Raw genomic sequence first — 22,015 nt, 5'->3', positions numbered from 1 at the left:
CACAGAGAGAGAGAGAGAGAGAGGGAGAGGGAGAGGGAGAGAGAGAGAGAGAGAGAGAGAGAGAGAGAGAGAGAGAGAGAGAGAGAGAGAGAGAGAGAGAGAGAACCCTTTTGAGTAATAAAAAGAAAAGTGAATAAGGAGGTCCATAACAGGGGAATTCATGGTCATCTAATAAAACTACATCTTGGGAGACAAAAAAATGTACTTCCTCACACACTTCATGGAATTCACTAACACAAATATACTGAAAAAATTCCTTCAGTAGCACCTTAAAGACCAACTAAGTTTTTATTTTGGTATGAGCTTTCGTGTGCATGCACACTTCTTCAGATACCACCACAAATATACTGGTGGTCACCAACAAGGACAACTTTCAAAGGGGATTAGAGACATAAAGAAGGATCAGGCAAATTCATGGAGGATAAGTTGCTCAGTGGCTACTAGTTATTGTAGCTATAAGTCACCTCCCGTATCAAAGGCCACATTTTTCTGAAACCATGTTCCTGGGTTCCAGCTCAAAGGTATAGCATAGCCTATGTGCATTCAGCAGGCTCCCCCTCTACAGACATGCCCCCAACATGTGGAGAGCAGAGGATGGGGCCAGCAGAGGATTTGACTGTAGGAGTGGAGCTAGAGTGCATGGCTCTGCTTTCCCCCCACATAATGCAGAAAATAACCCTGGAGGGGAAAACACACAGCAATGTACATAAAGCTGTACACAGTACTTTAATTTCTTTTTATTTTTATTATTTGTATACTAGGGTTGACATATTCCCAAAAGTGAAAATCTGGACAGAGTTGTTGAGCACAAATCCGCCCGGACGCCATTTATCAGAGCGGTTCCCAGACGTATGGCAGCCATATTGTCAGTGCAGCATTTATGTATGAGTTAAAGTAGCCTCTCTTGCCCCCCCCCCAAAAAAAATTAAAGGGGGGAAAACTTGATGTACATTTCAAAAATAAAAGATAAAAAACAAATAAAATAAAACCTACATACAGCAACAGTGTTTTGTGTTGTGTAGGCTCCTATGATGTAAGTAATAGGCCCCACCTGCTAGCCTGCACTGCTTTGCTCATTTCTATATATAGGGTTCTTCTTGGGTTCCATGATGACTGCAGATGGTGACATCAATCACAAAATTAAAAGGCTCCTGCTTCTTGGGAGAAAAGCAATGACAAACCTAGACAGCATCTTAAAAAGCAGAGACATCACCTTGCCGACAAAGGTCCGTATAGTTAAAGCTATGGTTTCCCCAGTAGTGATGTATGGAAGTGAGAGCTGGACCATAAAGAAGGCTGATCACCAAAGAATTGATGCTTTTGAATTATGGTGCTGGAGGAGACTCTTGAGAGTCCCATGGACTGCATGAAGATCAAACCTATCCATTCTTAAGGAAATCAGCCCTGAGTGCTCACTGGAAGGACAGATCGTGAAGCTGAGGCTCCAATACTTTGGCCACCTCATGAGGAGAGAAGACTCCCTGGAAAAGACCCTGATGTTGGGAAAGATTGAGGGCACTAGGAGAAGGGGACAACAGAGGACGAGATGGTTGGGCAGTGTTCTCGAAGCTACGAACATGAGTCTGACCAAACTGTGGGTGGCAGTGGAAGACAGGCGTGCTCTGGTCCATGGGGTCACGAAGAGTCGGACACGACTAAACGACTAAACAACAACAAAGATTCTGTTTAGCAGCTTCAGCTTTTGTAGCTGGAGTCAGTCTGGGATGCACCCTCCCAGGCCAGGTGGGAAGAGGTCTGCAAGGCAGGGAGCATGTTTTCCAGGACTCATGACCAAGAAGGTCTCCAGCAGCCTCAGCAGCCTCAGCTTTTGCAGCTGGAGGCAGTGGAAGACAGAAGTGCCTGGCGTGCTCTGGTCCATGGGATCACGAAGAGCCAGACACGACTAAACAACAACAACAAAAATAGGTTGCCTACCAGTACATTCTGCATGGACTGGCTGCATGGCAACATGTGCAAATGGCTTTAGATACCTCTTAGGTCCATGAATTACCATATAGTATATATTCAAAAACACATACAAAAAAAAAACAGTGACAATTTGTTGTTGACAAAGGACAGCAGGACATATAAAGGGCCCCATTGCTTTCAGTAGCTTAGGGCCTCATCAAACCTAAATCCGGCCCTGCATATTGTATACCACCTTTTACCAAAGGGCAGTCCACAACATACAAAATGAGAAGACAAAATACATAAAAAAACAAGAACAAACCAATAACACACAGACACCCCCACCCCCCAAAAACCCCACACATTTAAAAGGCCAAATGCTGGGTCACAGAGGAAAATTTTCACCTGGCACCTAAAGATATGTAATGAAGGTGCTGGGCAAGCCTTGAAGTGTGTTTGAGAGGATGAAATGTTTTCTAAGGGTGGGTAACAAATGCATAAACTTTTAGTATGAACACACACTGCAACAGCAAGCTCATGGTAGAATGTGAGCAGAGATATGTGTGGAGCCAACCCCCTGGTGTCGGCCTTGCTGTTGCTTTCCTACATGGAGCTAAGGCATTAGCCATGAGGTTGAGGCGACATGGTGACTCACTCTTTTGTTTTGTTTTGTTGCTTTATTCTGGTAACTTTCTTTATTGCCCACTTTAAAATAAAGGAATAATTGGGCTTTTAGCTAATACCCAGTATGCCTTATTAAAAACTGCTTGTTGCATGTATAGGGAAATCACCCCATTTTTCTGTAGAGAGAGAGAACAGGATAACAATATTTATAGTTTGTGTAATGACAGCTAACAGCGCTCGGTGAGCTGGACTTCTGCCCTGCCAGAGACATGCTCGTGAATTTGAATAAAAGCATTTATTTGACCAGCATTTTACACATGGCAAAAATTAATGTGCCCTGGTATGTTTGGGTGGTAGTGGGGACCATTCCATAGATAATTGTGGCTAGACCTGCATAGAAATGGCCACCTGGGTCAGGAAAATAAATGCTGCATAATATGTCCCTGGGAGAATCAACCTAACAAGCTCATTTGAGAGGGAAATAAGATGTGAGTGTCTAACTAAATTCCTTGCTATAGCTGCTTATTTTTCTCCATAGATGTGTGTGTATTTATTTGTCTGCAACAATTAAAACTATAGGCATGCAAGCAATGTCAAGGGAATACTGAATCTTTAGGGATATGATTCTGTCTTTCTATTATTTAGAACCTCATTCAAGGACAATAGAACAATAAAAACCAAGAAATAATAATAATAATAATAATAATAATAATAATAATAATAATAATAATAATAATTTATTATTTATACCCCGCACATCTGGCTGGGTTTCCCCAGCCACTCTGGGCGGCTTACAACAGAAAAATGAAATAAAATAATCTATTAAACATTAAAAAGCTCCCTAAACTGGGCTGCCTTCAGATGTCTTCTAAAGATCTGGTAGCTGTTTTTCTCTTTGACATCAGATGGGAGGGCATTCCACAGGGCGGGCGCCACCACCGAGAAGGCCCTCTGCCTGGTTCCCTGCAACTTGGCTTCTCGCAACGAGGCTTTCTATTGGGAATAATACCAGGGAATTTAAAAGAAGCCGATAAAGTATTGTATTTATATACAATGGTGGCTGCAAGGCTCTTTAGCAAAAAATTGGAAGAGTGCCCTGATAACAAATAAAACGGAATGGTTAGCCAAATTAATAGACTATTACAATCTGGTCCGTGACCCAGGTGGCGCTGTGGTTAAACCACTGAGCCTAGGGCTTGCTGATCAGAAGGTCGGCGGTTCGAATCCCTGTGACGGGGTGAGCTCCCGTTGCTTGGTCCCAGCTCCTGCCAACCTAGCAGTTCGAAAGCACGTCAAAAATGCAAGTAGATAAATAGGTACCGCTACAGTGGGAAGGTAAATGGCGTTTCCGTGCGCTGCTCTGGTTCACCAGAAGTGGCTTTGTCATGCTGGCCACATGACCTGGAAGCTGTACGCCGGCTCCCTTGGCCAATAATGCGAGATGAGCGCGCAACCCCAGAGACGGTCACGACTGGACCTAATGGTCAGGGGTCCCTTTACCTTTTACAATCTGGTCAGGTTAATGAGGAATATTGGAAGGGTCCCAAAAGAAGAAATAGAGAAAGATTGGAGGCTATTTAAGGAATATCTAAAAAATTATTGTCTTTGTCCATGGAGTTTTCTTGGCAGGGATACTGGAGTGGCTTGCCAGTTCCTTCTCCAGGTGGATCACGTTTAGTCAAAACCCTCCACTATGACCTGTCCATCTTGGGTGGCCCTGCATGGCATAGCTCATAGCTTCTCTGAGTTATTCAAGCCCCTTCGCCACGACAAGGCATTGATGTGCAAGACAGGAGTGCCTGGCGTGCTATGGTCCATGGGGTCACGAAGAGTCGGACACGACTAAACAACTAAACAACAACAACAACAACAAAATTATAGTGAAAGGCCAGAACTTAGATTAAGGTAGAAACCGTGGGTAGTATAAAGAGACAATGGAAAAAAATGAAAGAGGATATGTTCATGTTATTAAACTTGTATAATTATTAAAGTAATGAAAAATAATGGGATTAAGAATGTATAGATATAACTATATGCAAAGGAGATTAAAGGTGATGAGAATACGCTACAAGTTATGTGATTGGAAGTCAATCACATGGGTGGTAGGGGAAGGTGGAGGGTGGTGTATGTATTGGGTATATTGTGAGTATTGTATTGTAATGTATTTGTTGAATTTCTAATAATTTTTTAAAAAAGAAGTTGTTACAGTGTCACACTTTTTAACAACAACAAAAAGAGATGCCAGTACTGCATCCCTTTGAGTACCCCCTGAAAAAACCACTGTATCAATTGTATTGTATTAATATCAGTACTTTTTTCTTTAAAAAATGTATAGGAGTACTCTCATTTTCCTACTCATATTGAAATACTGCCCCTCAATGAAGCCAAACTTAGATTCACAAAAGGTTTAGGAGTGTGCGTACCCCTGCATCATAGCTGCCAAGTTTTCCCTTTCCTCGCGAGGAAGCCTATTCAGCATAAGGGAAAATCCCTTTAAAAAAGGGATAACTTGGCAGCTATGCCCTGCATCCCCCCCAGAAAAAAGCACTGATTATTCAGCCTCACAATATAAAGTTGATCATCAAAATCTACCATATTTTTTAATGTGGAACAATGGCTCCTAAATAAATATTGTTCCCATTCTAAGTTTGATTCATATTTCTGGTTTTATTTTGCAATGTTCTCAAATGAATACATACATACATCAATATATCCAGCTGTCCTTGGAAAATATGTTCTAGATCTCAATATTTGTTGCATGCGTGCATCTTTTAGACCCTCTTCCAGAAATGGATTACCCCATTTCTTACAAAGAACACTTTATATGAACATATGACCATAAGGAATAACTTTGTCTACGTTGCAACTGCAGCTGCTCACCAAAACAGCAAACAAGAAGGAATCCTAGAATTTAGCACTTTCCTAGTCTTGGGTCACTAGATGCTGTTCAACTACAACTCCCAGCATCCATGACCCTTGGCCATGCTAGCCACTGTTGTTCAGCAACATCGGGGACCTAAGGTGGCAGGGCTACTCTACCCTCGATCCACATGCTACCTGAGGGACATCAGTCTTTTGAAGGCACCTTTGACTTCCTTGTTCCTCAGGCTGTAAATCAGGGGATTCAGCATGGGGATCACTATTGTGTAGAATACAGAAGCAATTCTGTCTCTTTCAAAGGAATGACTAGCATTTGGCTGGCAATATATGAGGAGAATGGTACCATGAAATATAGTGATGGCTGTGAAGTGAGAGGCACAAGTGGAGAAGGATTGGTATTTTCCTTCATTGGAACGAATCCTGGATACAGATATAATAATGAAAATGTAGGACAGGAGAATGATCACTATGGTGCTAGTCTCCACAAAGGTAGCAAAAATGAAAAGTAACATCTTATTGATGCTGTTGTCAGAACAGGATAGGGCTAACACTGGGGAAATGTCACAATAGAAGTGATGGATGACATTTGGCCCACAGAAAATTAGCCTAAAAGCAGAACAAGTGTGAACTAGGGCACAAACCATACCCCACATGTAAGAAACAGCTACCATTTGGGTGCAGAGCTTTCTAGACATGGCCACTGTGTACAGCAAGGGATTACAAATGGCCACATAGCGATCATATGCCATCACAGCCAAGAGGTAAGACTCAGCCACCACCAAATTGACAAAGAGGTACATCTGTACTGCACAAGCAGAGAAAGAAATTCTGTTGTCCTCAGAGATGATGTCAATGAGCAATTTGGGTGTGATGGATGAAGAATAACAAATGTCAATAAAGGACAGGTGACTGAGGAAGAAGTACATGGGAGTGTGGAGTCGCACTTCAAGCCGGATTATGAGGATGATGCCAAAATTCCCCATCAAGGTGACAACATAGATTGCGAGAAACACCACAAAGAGGAGGATTTGCAGCTCTGGCTGGTCTGTGAAGCCCAGGAGGATGAACTCTGATACCAAAGTGTAATTTCCTCTCTCCATTCCTTTCAGATCATGCTTTATCACTAAGAATTGGGGAATATAGTGGCGGATACAAAATTGTTGACTCAAAGATCAGCTTTGAACAAGATTATCCGTTGACATTATTTTGTGAATGAAGGCTTCATTCTGTGCATGGTCTGGGTAGAGTCTTGTGGCTTGGATAGAGAGATCTGGATAACTTAAATGATCCTGTAATTGGTTTGAAAGAGAACCAGATTAATCAAAGGTTGATCACTATGAAATATTCTATATTCATACTGGATATGTTTTTCTTGTTTTCTCATTTCTTATTTGCTGTCCTGTGTTCCTGTGTGAGGAAGGATGGCATATAAATTTAATTAACAAATAAAATGCAAGAAGCATATTAAATTCAAAGTCCACTCACTACATTTTTTATTTATTTTTACTTCAAAGGATGCTTTTGTTTCTCAGGTTGTTATCATGTGATTTAAAAAACCATTCTAGAAAAAATCTCAGCTGGAAAAAAAACTGTGTGCAAAAAATTTTATGAAACAGGTCAATTTAATATCAGTATTAAAAACTATTAGAATGTTGTCCTAGTGCAAAGGTGCATTTTTCACATATCTTACTAGACAACCAAGGGATGGACCTATTGATGTCTTTACAACATCTATTTGCTGATCAAATTCGAAATGTGTACATGAAACTGCTTGCAGGATACATTGCTAGTGTTATAATCACCACAGAATGTGAAAGGAGAAGGAAAATCTCCCTCCGGTTATCTAAATCTGGGGTAAAGTTTATGAAAAGCTACGTGGCTATTAAAAAATTCCTTCAGTAGCACCTTAAAGACCAACAAAGTTTTTATTTTAGTATGAGCTTTCGTGTGCATGCGCACATCTGACGAAGTGTGCATGCACACGAAAGCTCATACCAAAATAAAAACTTTGTTGGTCTTTAAGGTGCTACTGAAGGAATTTTTTTATGTGGCTATTGTAAGAGTTAATGCTGAAGGGAAGGTCTTTGCCTCTGAAGGATCTTGGGAGGAAAGAGAGGATTCCAGCCCTTCTTACCTGTCTGATCCTTATCATGGGAAGCCGTGAAGGAGGAGAGAAGATGCTCTGCCTTGAATTCAAAAGCAAATGCTACTTGAATGTGCAGGAGCTGTTTTTCATTCACTTTTATGACCTTTGGGGTTTAATCTCTGGAGCAATTTGAGAATTCCCCATCTTGGGGAAAAGAAACATTATGACAAAACTTTAGTTGCAATGCTTTTTTTCTTTAAAAAAAGAAAAGAAAAGGGTGCCGATACTCACCATGAAGTTGTTACAGTAAGTGCCATACTTTTTAACAACAACAAAAAGAGGTGCGACTACTGCATCCCTTTGAGTACCCCCTGGAAAAAGCCTGTATCAGTTGTATTTATCAGTGCTTTTTTTCTTAAAAAAATGTTTAGGGGTACTCTCATTTTCCTACGCATGTTGAAATACTACCCCTTAATGAAGCCAAACTTAGATTGACAAAATGTTTAGGAGTATGCATACCCCCAGAAAAAAGCCCTGATTATTATAATGCACAGTTATCTTTAAAGGATCAAATAACACTGCTACCATTCCTTGCTCCACCAGCCGCAGGCTACACTCTTTACTTCCAAACTTACCCCCTGACTTACAGGACCAGAGCGTTGGGCGATCTATTTTCTAATGAAACCTAGAGATCCTTTGAACATGGGTTCTCAGTACAGTGATACCTCAGAAGTCGAACAGAATCCGTTCCAGAAGTCCGTTCGACTTCCAAAACGTTCGGAAACTGATTGGCTGCATGAAACTCCTGCGGCCAATCAGAAGCTGCAGAAGCCCCATCGGACATTTGGGTTCCAAAGAACGTTCGCAGACTGGAACACTCACTTCCGGGTTTGCAGTGCTCAGGAGCCAAAACGTTCAACTCACAAGGCGTCTGGGATCCAAGGTACGACTGTAAAGTGAAGTACAGCCATACCTAGTTTTGCAGCCCCAGTTTCTAGCTGAAAAGGACGCAGGGCAAAGCACCGTGTCTGCGCATGCACGCGGAACGGTTTGCGCCTTTGTGCATGCGCGAAGAGCGATTTAGCACTTCTGCGCATGCACGAGCAGCAAACCTGGAAGTAATCTGTTCCGGTACTTCTGGGTTTGCCGTGGACATTTGCTGGAATGGACTCTAGACAAGGCGGACATTCGCGGAGGTATTACTGTACAGCATAGGCAAGCTGCAGCTCATGTGAATAAATGTCAGAACTGAATTAAACTTTGGCTGCCTTCAGTGTGAGAGAGTGAAAGCTGGGAAATAACAGGCTGTGACTTGAGCCACGTTGTTGGGCTTGTATAGCTCTATTTAGGCATTCCACTGCACACAGCTGTAATTGTGTGGAAAGCCAGAGTGGTGCTATACCTGGTTATCTGCCCCCAGCCCTACGAAGTGGCATGCAGGGAGGGCAAAATCTCCACTCCTCTCTTAAACCATGCTGCAGCTGCATTTAAATGGAGGGCAAAGTGCTTCACAGAGCACTTTAGCAAACAAATTAGGATGGCTTAAGGACTCCAATTGGTGTGAAGATGGTTTGAGAAACAAGGCATCAAATAGTAGTATTGTATAAGAAAGTACTAGATACATGTGTATTTTGGGTTATGTCGTGTGAACATGTCCAGCACTGGAAATGCAGTTGAGTACACAGTAAATGGGAGTCTGAACACAGCCTAAGTTGCAGTCTTAAGGAGCTCCTCATACCAATGGATGAAAAGTTAAGCTCATAAAAATAATTAATTAAACTTGTTTATGTGGCAGCTCATCCTCAAGGACACCTTATTCTTCCATGTAGGACATAGATAGGAATAATATGTGGCACCACAGCAGTCTTGTGTATGACATGCTACACCAATGACCTAATACCAGGACCTGAGTGCAAAGATGCAGGGCTGTAATATGAACTAATGAATTAAGTTCTGGATAGTTTCAAGGAGATTTTCCCCTAAGACAAAAATCCTCCTGTGCTTCCATCTCCCAATCTACCACAGAAAAACAAAGCCCGAGTGCAGAAACAACTTGAAAAAGAAACAAACAAATTCAGAATCATTGTGCCCTTGGGGTGAGGCCATGGTATAGGCACTCTTGGGGAGAGAAACAAGTCTTTCCAGTGACTCGTAGTTTCATACATGCAATGAAACAACGTTGAGAGCTTGCAGAGGAGCCATTTTGATGCCTCTTAACCATTAAAAGTTAAAATTCTGATCTTATTTCCTTCCTTAGAAATAACTTGTTCCAAATGTTTTATATGTATATGATGATATATTGGTTGATGGTGATATTTGTGCATTTGGATATGAATGGTGAGAAGGCTCAAGTGTAGCAATTAAAAACATGTAGCATAAAATAGCAGTGAAGATATTTAAAGAGATGGAAATAGAATGCAAATCAGAAACATTCTAAATTGATGTGGTTTTTTTCTGCCAAAAGTTTAATGTATATATTAACCAGTAAATATATGTTTTAATACTCAAACTAAGGGGTGTCAAAGACATGGCTAAAGGTTTTGCCAGGAGATGTAGAGAAAAGGTAGGATTTGAAATATTGAAAAGAATGGCAGGATTTGGAAATGGCTTAGATATAGGAGAAGGAAGAAGATGAGTTGGAGATGATTACAAGCTTGGACACAAAGGAGTTGACCAATATCCTTGTAGACTTTTACAGCATTAGCAGCCAACTAAAATAAAATATATTTTTTTCTTTCAGCTCCAATGCCATCAAGTGTCAGAGACAGACAAAGACTGGCATCCGAGAGCAGCATTGAAGGAATGTATGAGGGAAATGGCTCCTCGGGAACAGACTTCATCCTTTTAGGATTTACAGATCAGCATGAGCTCCAGGTTTTGTGCTTTGTGCTCTTCTTTGCCATTTATATTTTCACTGTGGCTGGGAATCTTGGCATGATTGTGTTAATCAGGATGGACCACCGGCTCCACACACCCATGTACTTTTTCCTTAGCCATCTTTCCTTCTTAGATGTGTGCTATTCTACTACAATTGTCCCCAAGACCTTGATGAATTCTTTAGCAGACAGCAAATCCATTTCTTTCTCCGGATGCACCATTCAGCTCTTCTTCTTTGCAGCTTGTGCTACCACTGAGTGCTACCTGCTGGCTGCCATGGCCTATGACCGTTACGTTGCCGTTTGTAACCCTCTGCTATATGCGGTTGTGATGTCTCATAAGCTTTGCACAGGGCTAGTGGCTGGGGCGTACGCTGCTGGAGTGATTAGCTCAGCCACACACACCATTTCCATCTTTCGCCTGCCATTCTGCCGTTCTCGTAAGATCAACCATTTTTTCTGTGATGGGCCTCCACTCCTAACTCTGGCCTGCTCAGACACACATTTCAATGAGATGCTGCTTTTTGCGGTTGTTGGCTTCAACATCATAGTCACCACTCTTATCATTCTAGCATCGTACTTGTCTGTCCTCACCACTATCCTGAGGATCCAGACAACGGGAGGGAGGCACAAAGCCTTCTCCACCTGTGCCTCCCATTTGGCCTCTGTTACTTTGTACTATGGGAGTTCCCTCTTCATGTATTCACGGCCCAGCTCAAGCTATTCCCTAGATCGGGACAAGGTGGTTTCTGTTCTATACTCAGTTACAATCCCCATGTTGAACCCTCTCATCTACAGCATGAGGAACAAGGAGGTGAAAGATGCCCTCAGAAAAGTGAGAGGCAGATTCCTTTCTTGGTGACTAAAACTGCACAGTAAGATAGAGGGGGGACCATAGCTGCCAAGTTATCCCTTTTTTACAGGGATTTTCCCTTATGCTGAATAGGCTTCCTCACGAGAAAAGGGAAAACTTGGCAGCTATGGGGGGGACGTACATTTTTTTCTGATGCAAGAGCCAGGCAGCGTGGCTAACCAAATGTCTGGTAGTCTCAGGGCAGAGGTGGGGAAGCTGTGAGCCTCCAAATGTTGCTGGACTCCAGCTCCCATTGTCTTTGACCATGAACCATATTGGCTAGGGCTAATGGGAGTTGGAGTCCAGCAACATCTATAGAGCCTCAGGTGGTCCACAAGTGGGGAATGCCCACAGGAGATCTGCCATCATGTAATATGCTGGGAATGCTGCTCTCTTTAAGAAATACGTTCCTGCCCTGTTCTTGACTTGGTACAGGAATCTCTGCGATTTTTGTTGGCTTGCATTGTACAGAACCATCTATTCCACTTGCATGATATGCAATACATTGGTGTTTTATACTTTTTGATAAAGTTAGATGTCTCCTCTGTGCAAAGAGGAAGCAGAAGGGGGGAAATCCACATTTGAGTGGACATTTGAACCACATGCCCAACTCTGCTCTGTTTCTTTTGAGAGTCTGCTGCTGATGTCACAAACTGAAAGGACAAATATGAGCTGTGTAAGGCCTTTGGTATGATGGGGAGAGCAGTCTGCTTCTTTTTTCTGATAGTGTGTTTCACATACCGGTAAGTGAGTTTGACCTTTACTGCCTTTTCTACAATTAAGGTTCCCAGAGTAATTGCACTGGAATGCTTTTACTGTAGTCCTGTACAATTTACTTCAACAGATTAAAATGGATTAAATCACACCAGTCAGGCTTCACAGTGCTATGTGAAGCAGGCAATTAATGAGCTGTTGCTCCTTCCCATCTTTAGGCTATTGTGTAGTTAATGATAACCTCTGCCTTTCGGGATGAGCATCAAAGTTGTAAGGAGCCCACCTTCAGTATTAAGTCTCATACTCAGGTTAACCTTAAGGACAAACGCCAGTATAACAAAAGAAAATTGCATATACAGAGCATGTTATATAAATGAAGGACATGTTCAATGCACTTTTTATGTGTTGCTTTGCTGTAATCAGAAGGTTTTTTGCCAATCAGAAGGTTGGGGGTTCAAATTCCCACGACGGGGTGAGCTCCCGTTGTTCGGTCCCAGCTCCTGCCAACCTAGCAGTTCAAAAGCATGCCAAAAGTGCAAGTAGATAAATAGGTACTGCTCTGGCGGGAACGTAAACGGCGTTTCCGTGTGCTGCTCTGGTTTGCCAGAAGCACCTTAGTCATGCTGGCCACATGACCCGGAAGCTGTCTGCGGACAAACGCCAGCTCCCTCGGTCAGTAAAGCGAGATGAACTCTGCAACCCCAGAGTCGTTTGCGACTGGACCTAATGGTCAGGGGTACCTTTACCTTTATACAAAATCCCAGTAAGGTAAATTGGTATTATTAACCCACATTGTGGACTGAGGGAGAGCAGCTTGCATAAGTCTACCTAGTCAGCTGAAAATCAGACCTTCCATGGCTTTGTTTACAGCAGTAAGTCCTGACAGTCACCTAGTTGTCCTGACACTGTGTGATTGACACATGGACACCACCTTCCTGTCAAGCTTGGCCCATGGGGGATGGGGGAGATGAGAATGAAGCCCACTGGGCAGCTCCAGTTCCTCACCCCAGACCTAGTGAGATGATGGTAGAAATGTATTCCTGAAGGGGAGTTCCTGATTTCTAACCCAGTCACTCAGCCACTATGCTATGTCAGCATTCAGTAAGCTAATTTATCAACATGAAGCTCTGGGTAGTACTTTTAGGTAAATAGGTCCACTAGCTGAGGATGAATTCTTTCTTCTGCCTCTCAGTTAGATTGCACCATATATTTCATTCAAGTGCTCAAGCCTTGTTATGTAAAGTACTTAAGCATGTTCTTCATTTAAACATATCAGTAATCTAACAGAAGTATCCATGCTTCCAATCATATTATGTATAATTTTAGAGATCATATGAATTGTTTTTATTTTTGGAGAAGACTCTGGACTGTTCCCCTCAAGACAATGAGCATAATATGGTTCTGAGAAAAAACATTTCATGTAATTGAAGTTCTTCCTGGAATATATGTTCCCCCAAAATGGTGCTGGGGAGCTGTGGCTTTAAACTGTGTCCCTTGACAAGGAAGCACTGAAGGTTTCCATCCCGTCTCTCATCTAATGTGGGGAAGCTGCGGAGCTCAGTTATCTGTATGGAGCCTACTAACCCTGAAAGTGATACCATCCTTGGTCCTGGCACTTATCCTGATATAATGTTGAATGATTGATCCCTGCCTTGGAAATATGGTCTGTGTTGCTTGTAAACCTGATCAATAAAGTTGTGGCTATTGATAAGGAGTTGCCTCATGGTCTATCTTCTAGCTGGTTCAGTAATATGGAAATGACAACTCCTGCATCTCTGGGTCTTTCTTACTCCTCTGAGATCAAGTCCCTCGAATTAGTAAACAGAATATCTTTCCAATTAGTATAACAGTGTTTGTTCCCATATGAATACATGCAAAAGGAATTTAAAGCCAAAAGGAATTTAAGGCACAGTGGAAGAAAGATATAGCTCTTTTGCCAACCTCAGCTGACTGGCCGTCTGTCCTCAGTGAGATCAGCAGCACACTCTATAGTTGCTGTGATAATTTTACTTTCTCGAGGACTTATTTACATTACGATAAAATCAACAAACAGCAGACAGCGAGGCGCTTCCACTGTCAAGGAACTTTCTTCACAGTCATTAAGGTAGGTAGGTAGCACATGGTCACAACAGATCAGATGAGTTGTCTCCTTACTTAGGTTTTGTAATTTTGGATTATGCGGAATGCTTTATCTAAGTGGATGTAGCAACCGAGTAATTTCGTTGTTCCCGCAAGGGGACAATGACAATAAAGATATCTTATCTTACTGCCCTTGGACAGTGCGTATGACTGGGGATAGGAATGGTGGCTGAGTGTATTTGTGGGGGTCTGTGTGTATACCGTGTTTCTCCGAAAATAAGACACTGTCTTATATTTATTTTTCCTCAAAAAACACACTATGGCTTATTTTCAGGGGGTGTCTTATTAAACACAAAGGAAATTCAAATGCAATGGCAAGTTTTTTGGGGAGGGGGGGGTAATTTAGTTCCAATCCCAATAGTTTAACCTACAAGGATAGGATCCCCCTGGAGCCTGGTGAACAGCCTAGCAAGTCCCCTGTCCAAAGTGTTGTGTCAAAGTGGTGAAAGAATATAAAATACAGAAATTAAAAACCGTTTAGCCATGGGGGGGGGGTGAGATACCCACTTCACTACTGGTACTGATAATAGGTGAAGAAACCAGCTGCTGCTGTTGGTCCTGCTGGCTCGGGGCTCCGCATGGCGTGGTGCTGCTGCTGCTTCTGGGTCCCGCTGGCTCGCCGTGGAGCTGCTGGGCACTTTGTTGGCGCTGCAGCAGCAGCCGGTTCCGGGCGCCAAGCCGGCAGGCCTCCTCCTCTTCCTCCTGCTGCAGCCGGCGTTGCTGCTGCACGTATCACTATGTCTTATTTTCGGGGTATGGCTTATTATTCCTTGCATGCTTAAAAATCCTGCTATGGCTTATTTTATGGCTACGTCTAATTTTCGGAGAAACGGGGTATATGTATATGAAAGGATGTGTACATGAGAGAATGGTGTTTGTGTTTAGGGGGAGATGAATACTTGTGAATGGGGTATCAGAAGCATAAAAGGAGCAGACCCTGACCTCTCCCATGGCACCTTCCCCTCAAACTTGCTGGATCTTAACTCAGTGAGACTGGCAGAATTTCATGCCTGCTTAGGACATCCTGGACCAGCGTGAGAATCATAGTATAAAACACTAAAATATATAGCTGTGTAATTCTTAAAACATTGACTTAAATCAGGCATCCCCAAATTGCGGCCCTCCAGATGTTTTGGCCTACAACTCCCATGATCCCTAGCTAACAGGACCAGTGTTCAGGGATGATGGGAATTGTAGTCCAAAACATCTGGAGGGCCGAAGTTTGGGGGTGCCTGACTTAAATCCATACCACAATCTGATGCCTGTTTACCCTGAAGCAACACCCACTGAATGCATTGGGGCTTACTTCAAAGAAATAAGGCATAGGATTGTAGCTTCAAAGCATTTTTAAAAGAGAATAGTTGCATATTAAATGATCTAATATGAAAATGATTTTTAAAAAGATGCATATCCACAAAGCTAGATATTAGTGCAAATGAAGAAAAAATTTCCCCCCTAAAATTTATTTGGAATTTATTTAGCTAATGAACTATGGGAAGTAACATTAGCTGCTTCAGGTCGTGTCGGATGTGCTCCTGGAGACACCTAGCTTGGTTGTCTTAGGGGATTTTAACATCCATGCCGACACGACCTTACAAGGAGCCGCTCGGGACTTCGTGGAAAGCATGGCCACCATGGGGCTGTCCCTGAATAAGTCTGGCCCAACTCATAGCCGCGGACATGCCTTGGACTTGGTGTTTACCTCTATGGATGTTGGTGATCTGACATTAAGTAAAAGCGAAACAAAAGAAGTGCCATGGTCAGATCACTTTCTGGTGCAACTGGACTTCTCCGCAACCCTTCCCCTCTGCAGGGAGGTGGGACCGATTCGGATGGTCCGCCCCCGCTACTTAATGGATCCAATTGGCTTCCAGAGAGTGGTAGGGGATGCTTTATCCCATGTCGATGGCCTTTCAGCTGATTCCCTGGTGGCCCGCTGGAATGCGGAGTTAACCAGCGCTATTGACTGTCTGGCTCCGAAGCGCCCTCTCAGATTGCATGGAGCCCGGACAGCCCCGTGGTTTTCCCCGGCGCTGAGGGTGATGAAACAGTCATTGAGACGGCTAGAGCGCCGGTGGCGGAAAACTCATTTTGAATCAGACCGGACACGGGCTAGAGCTCAACTTCGAGCCTACCAAGTGGCAATGGCGACGGCGAAGAGGACCTTCTTCACCGTCTCCATCGCATCTGCAGAAAACAGCAGCAGGAGACTCTTCCAGGTGGTTCGCAATTTAGCGGAACCACCTGCTCCATCCGGGCCCAGTATGGGCCACATGATCTCCTGCAATGATTTTGCAAAGTTTTTTGCAGATAAAGTCGCTCAGATTCGGGAAGAGGTAGACTCCACCGTGGGAGCAGGGCCGGGGCGGGGGAGTGCTAGAGTCCTGTCTAGTCAAGTTTTGTGGGATCAATTTCAATCTGTTACCTCCGAGGATGTGGACAGGCTGCTTGGACGAGTGAAACCAACCACCTGTCTCCTTGATCCTTGCCCATCCTGGCTTATAAAAGCTAGCCGGGAAGGGCTGGGCGATGGGCTTCGCGGGCTGGTAAATGCTTCTCTCCATGAGGGAGCCTTCCCAGACCTGCTGAAAGAGGCGGTTATTAAACCGCTTCTTAAAAAACCATCTTTAGATCCGGCCAATATGGCCAACTATCGCCCAGTCTCAAATCTTCCATTCTTGGGCAAGGTGATTGAGCGAGTGGTTGCTGAACAACTCCAGGCACGCCTGGAAGAAGCGGACCATTTGGATCCCTTCCAGTCAGGATTCAGGCCTCATCATGGGACTGAAACTGCCTTGGTCGCACTGGTCGATGATCTCCGGCGGGCTAGGGACAAAGGTAAGAGCTGTTTCCTTGTTCTGCTGGATCTCTCAGCGGCCTTTGACACCATCGACCATAACATCCTTCTGGACCGTCTAGAGGGCTTGGGAGCTGGGGGCACTGTCATGCAGTGGTTCCGCTCCTTCCTCCTGGGCTGTGTTCAGAAAGTGGTGGTGGGGGATGAGTGTTCAGACCCCTGGGCTCTCACTTGTGGGGTGCCTCAGGGTTCTGTCCTCTCCCCCATGCTTTTTAACATCTATATGCAGCCGCTGGGAGAGATCATCAGGGGGTTTGGGCTGGGTGTCCATCAGTATGCTGATGATACCCAGCTCTACCTCTCTTTTAAATCAGAACCAGTGAAGGCGGTGAAGGTCCTGTGTGAGTGCTTGGAGGCGGTTGGAGGATGGATGGCGGCTAACAGATTGAGATTGAATCCTGACAAGACAGAAGTACTGTTTGTGGGGGACAGGAGGCGGGCGGGTGTGGAGGACTCCCTGGTCCTGAATGGGGTAACTGTGCCCCTGAAAGACCAGGTGCGCAGCCTGGGAGTCATTTTAGACTCACAGCTGTCCATGGAGGCACAGGTCAACTCGGTGTCCAAGGCAGCTGTTTATCAGCTCCATCTGGTACGCAGGCTGAGTCCCTACCTGCCCACTGACTGTCTCTCCAGAGTGGTGCATGCTCTAGTTATCTCCCGCTTGGACTACTGCAATGCGCTCTACGTGGGGCTACCTTTGAAGGTGACCCGGAAACTACAACTAATCCAGAATGCGGCAGCTAGACTGGTGACTGGGAGCGGCCGCCGAGACCACATAACACCGGTCCTGAAAGACCTACATTGGCTCCCAGTACGTTTCCGAGCACAATTCAAAGTGTTGGTGTTGACCTTTAAAGCCCTAAACGGCCTCGGTCCGGTATACCTGAAGGAGCGTCTCCACCCCCATCGTTCTGCCCGGACACTGAGGTCCAGCTCCGAGGGCCTTCTGGCAGTTCCCTCACTACGAGAAGCCAAGTTACAGGGAACCAGGCAGAGGGCCTTCTCGGTAGTGGCACCCACCCTGTGGAATGCCCTCCCACTAGAGGTCAAAGAGAACAACAACTACCAGACCTTTAGAAGGCATCTCAAGGCAGCCCTATTTAGGGAAGCTTTTAATGTTTGATGGATTTCAGTATTTTAGAATTTCTGTTTTGTTGGAAGCCGCCCAGAGTGGCTGGGGGAACCCGGCCAGATGGGCGGGGTATAAATAATAAATTATTATTATTATTATTATTGTTAAATTATATAACTATTCTTCGTAATATAAACTGCGGGAGGCAGTGGAAGACAGGACTGCCTGGCGTGCTCTGGTCCATGGGGGTCACCAAGAGTCGGACACGACTAAACGACTAAACAACAACATTCTTTGTAATATCCCTAGGCATTATGATAATGTGTTTTTTTATATATATATTTGCAGATTGAGGATAAAGAAGAAATTCATGCTCTACAAACTGCGGCACACAAGCAGTCTGTACGAATTGGTAATCACAGAAATACTCATTACTAAGTACAGTGATACGTGCTGACATTTTGGGTTATGACTTCTGAAGGTATATCTGTGCACTCTATCTCTAACTGCCTCTGTCCCCTTAGTATCTGGCAAGGGGGTGGAGAAGTCAAATGACCTCTTCACAGAACAAGATACCAAAATAGGCAGCACACTACTCTGCAGACTTCACTTCCTTCCCCAACTGAAATCATATGAAGATTGCTGTTCATTCAAAATAAAAATAGCAGGAATAAATCAGCTACAAAAATGTCTACTGAAAATACCAGTGTTGTGTCAGAATTTATCTTTGTGGGATTTGCAGATGTACCAGAACTGAAGATTCCCATCTTCACATTGTTGCTGCTAATCTATGTTATCACTGTGGTGGGCAACCTAGGGATGATTTTGCTGATCAGAATGGACTCTCAGCTTCACACCCCCATGTACTTTTTCCTCAGTAATCTGGCTTTCTTAGATTTTTGCTATTCCTCCAACATCACCCCCAAAGCCTTAAGAACTTTGCTATCAGAGAGGAGAACTATTTCTTTCCTGGGTTGCCTCATCCAACTGTATTTCTTTGTTGCTCTGGTAAGTACAGAAATCATGCTTTTTGGGCTGATGGCTTATGACCGCTACGTGGCCATCTGCAACCCTTTGTTGTACACATCAATCATGTCACACACCCGATGCGTCAAGATGGCTGGCGGAGCCTTCACAGCTGGCTTCTTAAACTCAATCATTCATACCTCTTTGGTAGGTACTTTGTCTTTTTGCGAGTCTAATGAAATCAACCATTTCTTCTGTGAAATCCCCCCACTACTCAAGCTCTCATGTTCTGATACATCCATAGCTGAAGCACTAGTTTTCATTTGTGCTGGAATCAATATGTTAGGCTCCCTCTTGATAATCCTGAGTTCTTACCTGTACATACTTTTCACGGTGCTGCAGATGAAGTCAGCCAAGGGCCGCAAGAAAGCCTTTTCCACCTGCATCTCCCACCTGATTGCTGTGATCATATTCTATGGAACTACTACATATGTTTACTTACAACCTAGTTCCAACTATTCAGAGGATCAGAATAAAGTCGTGTCAATGTTCTATTCCTTTGTCATCCCAATGCTCAACCCCTTAATTTACAGTCTGAGGAACAAGGAGGTGAAGGAGGCATTGAAGAGAGTGATGGAGAAGAATGCATTTTCACATTTACTATGAAATATTATATCTACAGACTGTCAAATTAATTAGATTGCACCCTAGATTTTATTCAAGTGCTCTAGCCTTGTAATGTAAAGTACTTAAGCATGTTCTTCATTTTAGTGTGGTGTAGTGGTTAAGAGCGGCAGACTCGTAATCTGGGGAACCAGGTTTGCGTCTCTGCTCCTCCACATGCAGCTGCTGGGTGACCTTGGGCTACTCACACTTCTCTGAAGTTTCTCAGCTCCACTCACCTCACAGGGTGTCTGTTGTGGGGGAGGAAGGGAAAGGAGATTGTTAGCCACTTTGAGACTCCTTCGGGTAGTGATAAAGCGGGATAGCAAATCCAAACTCTTCTTCAAACTCTTCTTAACATATCTGTAATCCAACAGAACTGTTGAGGTTCTTTGCCATATTTTTGAACATTTTAGAGAACATATGGATCCCCAATGTATTTGGAGTTGAGAGTCAAGTATTCACCCTGATACAATGAGCATTGAGCTAGTAGAAAACACTCCCAAAAAGAGGCCCTCAACATTTGCAAGAAAGGAGCAATGCAAAAATGGTGGTAGAGCTGAATGCATGTGTTCCCAAATTAGCCTAAAATGGGTGGGAAACCTGGGGTCCTCCAGATTCCTTTGGACTCTGATTTCCTTCATCCACACCAGGCATAAATCCTTCTGGACCATAAGGGGAAGGAACAAAGAACATTGTTCTGTGTGGTTCAGCTACTTCCTGAAATACAAGGTGGTGCTGGGTACGGTCTCCCTAAAATGTGACCTTTGACAGGTAGGCACTGAATGGTTGTATCCTGTCGCCCATGCTTTTGACATCCACCTGAAGACGTCACCTGTAGTTTGGTGGTGGAATGTCATCACAATGCTGATGACACCCAGCTCTTACTTATTGCTTCCACACTTCAATCCTGGGGAGGCACTGCAAATTCTAAACTTTTTCTACTTTTGGAATAAAATCAATTGAAATGTAATCAAGGTAGGACAGAAGCGATCTTGGTTGGCCATTTTAATGATCTTGGAGGAAGTACACAGACTTTTCTCAACTGGGTATGCAGAAGTGCTCTTATATTCAGAAAGTTAGAATATACATTTCTAAAAGAATCTGAAGAACTAGGGTGGTTGGTTTCATACCTCACGTGGTAGTACAAGCATTTATCTGCAGGGCTAGAGGGATATGGAAGGAGTTTATACTACTGTATGTGAAGAAGCAGCTGGGCTGAGTTTATCCTTGCCTTGGAAATGTGGTCTGTGTTGCTTGCAAGCTCAATCAATAAAGATTTGTCAGTTAATGGTCTACCTGTTAGCTGGTCCAATAAAATGGAAATGAAAACTTCTGAGTCTCTGGATCTTTCTTATTCCTTGGAGATTAAGTTCCCTGAGAAAAAAAATGTATGCTCCAATTAGTATAAAAGTGTTTGTTCCCATATGAATACTTGCAAAAGGAATTTAAGACATAGTGGCAGAATGATATCGTTCTTTTGCTTACCTCAGCTGATGGGGTAGGCCTGACCCTGAATGAATTCAGTCACACACTCTTTGCTTACTAGGACGATAACTTTATTGAGGACTTAAATGTACATTGTTGCTGAATCAGTGAGTCACAGAAAGAAAACACTTCTGAAGGTTGGGGGGGGCACTTCCACTGTCAAGTGACTTTCTTCGTAGTCATACAGGTAGGTAGTTTCTGATCCCATCAAGTTACAGGTGTTCTCTCATTATAGCCCCTTTACAGTGCTTATGACTGGGGATATGAATGGTGGCTTTGTGTGTATGTGTGTGTATATACTTTCTCTGTGTGTGGCACACACACACATATATATGAAAGAGTGTGTGCATGAGAGAACGGGATGTGTGTTTTTAGGGATGGATGAGTACTGCTTGATGTGTGAATGGAGTATTTGAGTAGTTAGAATGTTAGATGTGGGGGGAGGATAGTGAATAGTGTATATATGTGAAATGGGAGCCCTACAGTGAAGGTATCAGATGGAATCATCCTCCAAAGAATTCTTAATACTCTTCCATGTCACCCCAATCTCCAAGTGGTGGGAGATTTTAGGGAATCCAGCACTTTTTCAGGGTATGTTTTCTTGGAATGAAGCTGAGCGAAGACTGTGTTGCATTTAAGATATCTAGTTTCATTTAGACACACACAGTATATATATATACAACCTGAGCATAGGATGGAGTGGCTCACAGCATAAACACCCCAACAGATCTTGTTTCTCTATTAGTCCCAGCTTTGGATATAGCACAGTTCAAGCATGTCTCTGTTTCTCCAGCTTCCAGCCTGCTTCCAGCTCAGTTCACACCCATCCACCAGGCTATTGTTTTCCTATCTAGCAGCTAGACGTGTGCAAGCGGATGAAAGGCCCACT

The 22,015-nt window shown here is 43.6% G+C and overlaps 3 protein-coding genes across 3 annotated transcripts; 2 read left to right on the top strand and 1 right to left on the bottom strand.

Moving 5' to 3' along the window:
* Nucleotides 1-5,585: 5,585 nt before the first annotated feature.
* Nucleotides 5,586-6,512, bottom strand: LOC132592509 (olfactory receptor 5D18-like). Its single transcript, XM_060277525.2, has one exon. The coding sequence runs from the start codon at nt 6,510-6,512 to the stop codon at nt 5,586-5,588; it is 927 nt and encodes a 308-aa protein (XP_060133508.2).
* Nucleotides 6,513-10,300: 3,788 nt separating this feature from the next.
* Nucleotides 10,301-11,236, top strand: LOC118090016 (olfactory receptor 5AP2-like). The gene has a single exon (XM_088663934.1). It carries the CDS (start codon nt 10,301-10,303, stop codon nt 11,234-11,236), a length of 936 nt encoding a protein of 311 aa, XP_088520060.1.
* Nucleotides 11,237-18,696: 7,460 nt separating this feature from the next.
* LOC148687563 (olfactory receptor 5F1-like) lies at nt 18,697-19,641 on the top strand. The gene has a single exon (XM_088656621.1). It carries the CDS (start codon nt 18,697-18,699, stop codon nt 19,639-19,641), a length of 945 nt encoding a protein of 314 aa, XP_088512747.1.
* Nucleotides 19,642-22,015: the final 2,374 nt, after the last annotated feature.

The sequence above is a fragment of the Zootoca vivipara genome, chromosome 1 (assembly GCF_965207765.1).
Source record: "Zootoca vivipara chromosome 1, rZooViv2.hap1.1, whole genome shotgun sequence".
In the NCBI taxonomy this organism is placed as follows: Eukaryota; Metazoa; Chordata; class Lepidosauria; order Squamata; family Lacertidae; genus Zootoca; species Zootoca vivipara.
This window is presented reverse-complemented; position numbering and strand designations above follow the sequence as displayed.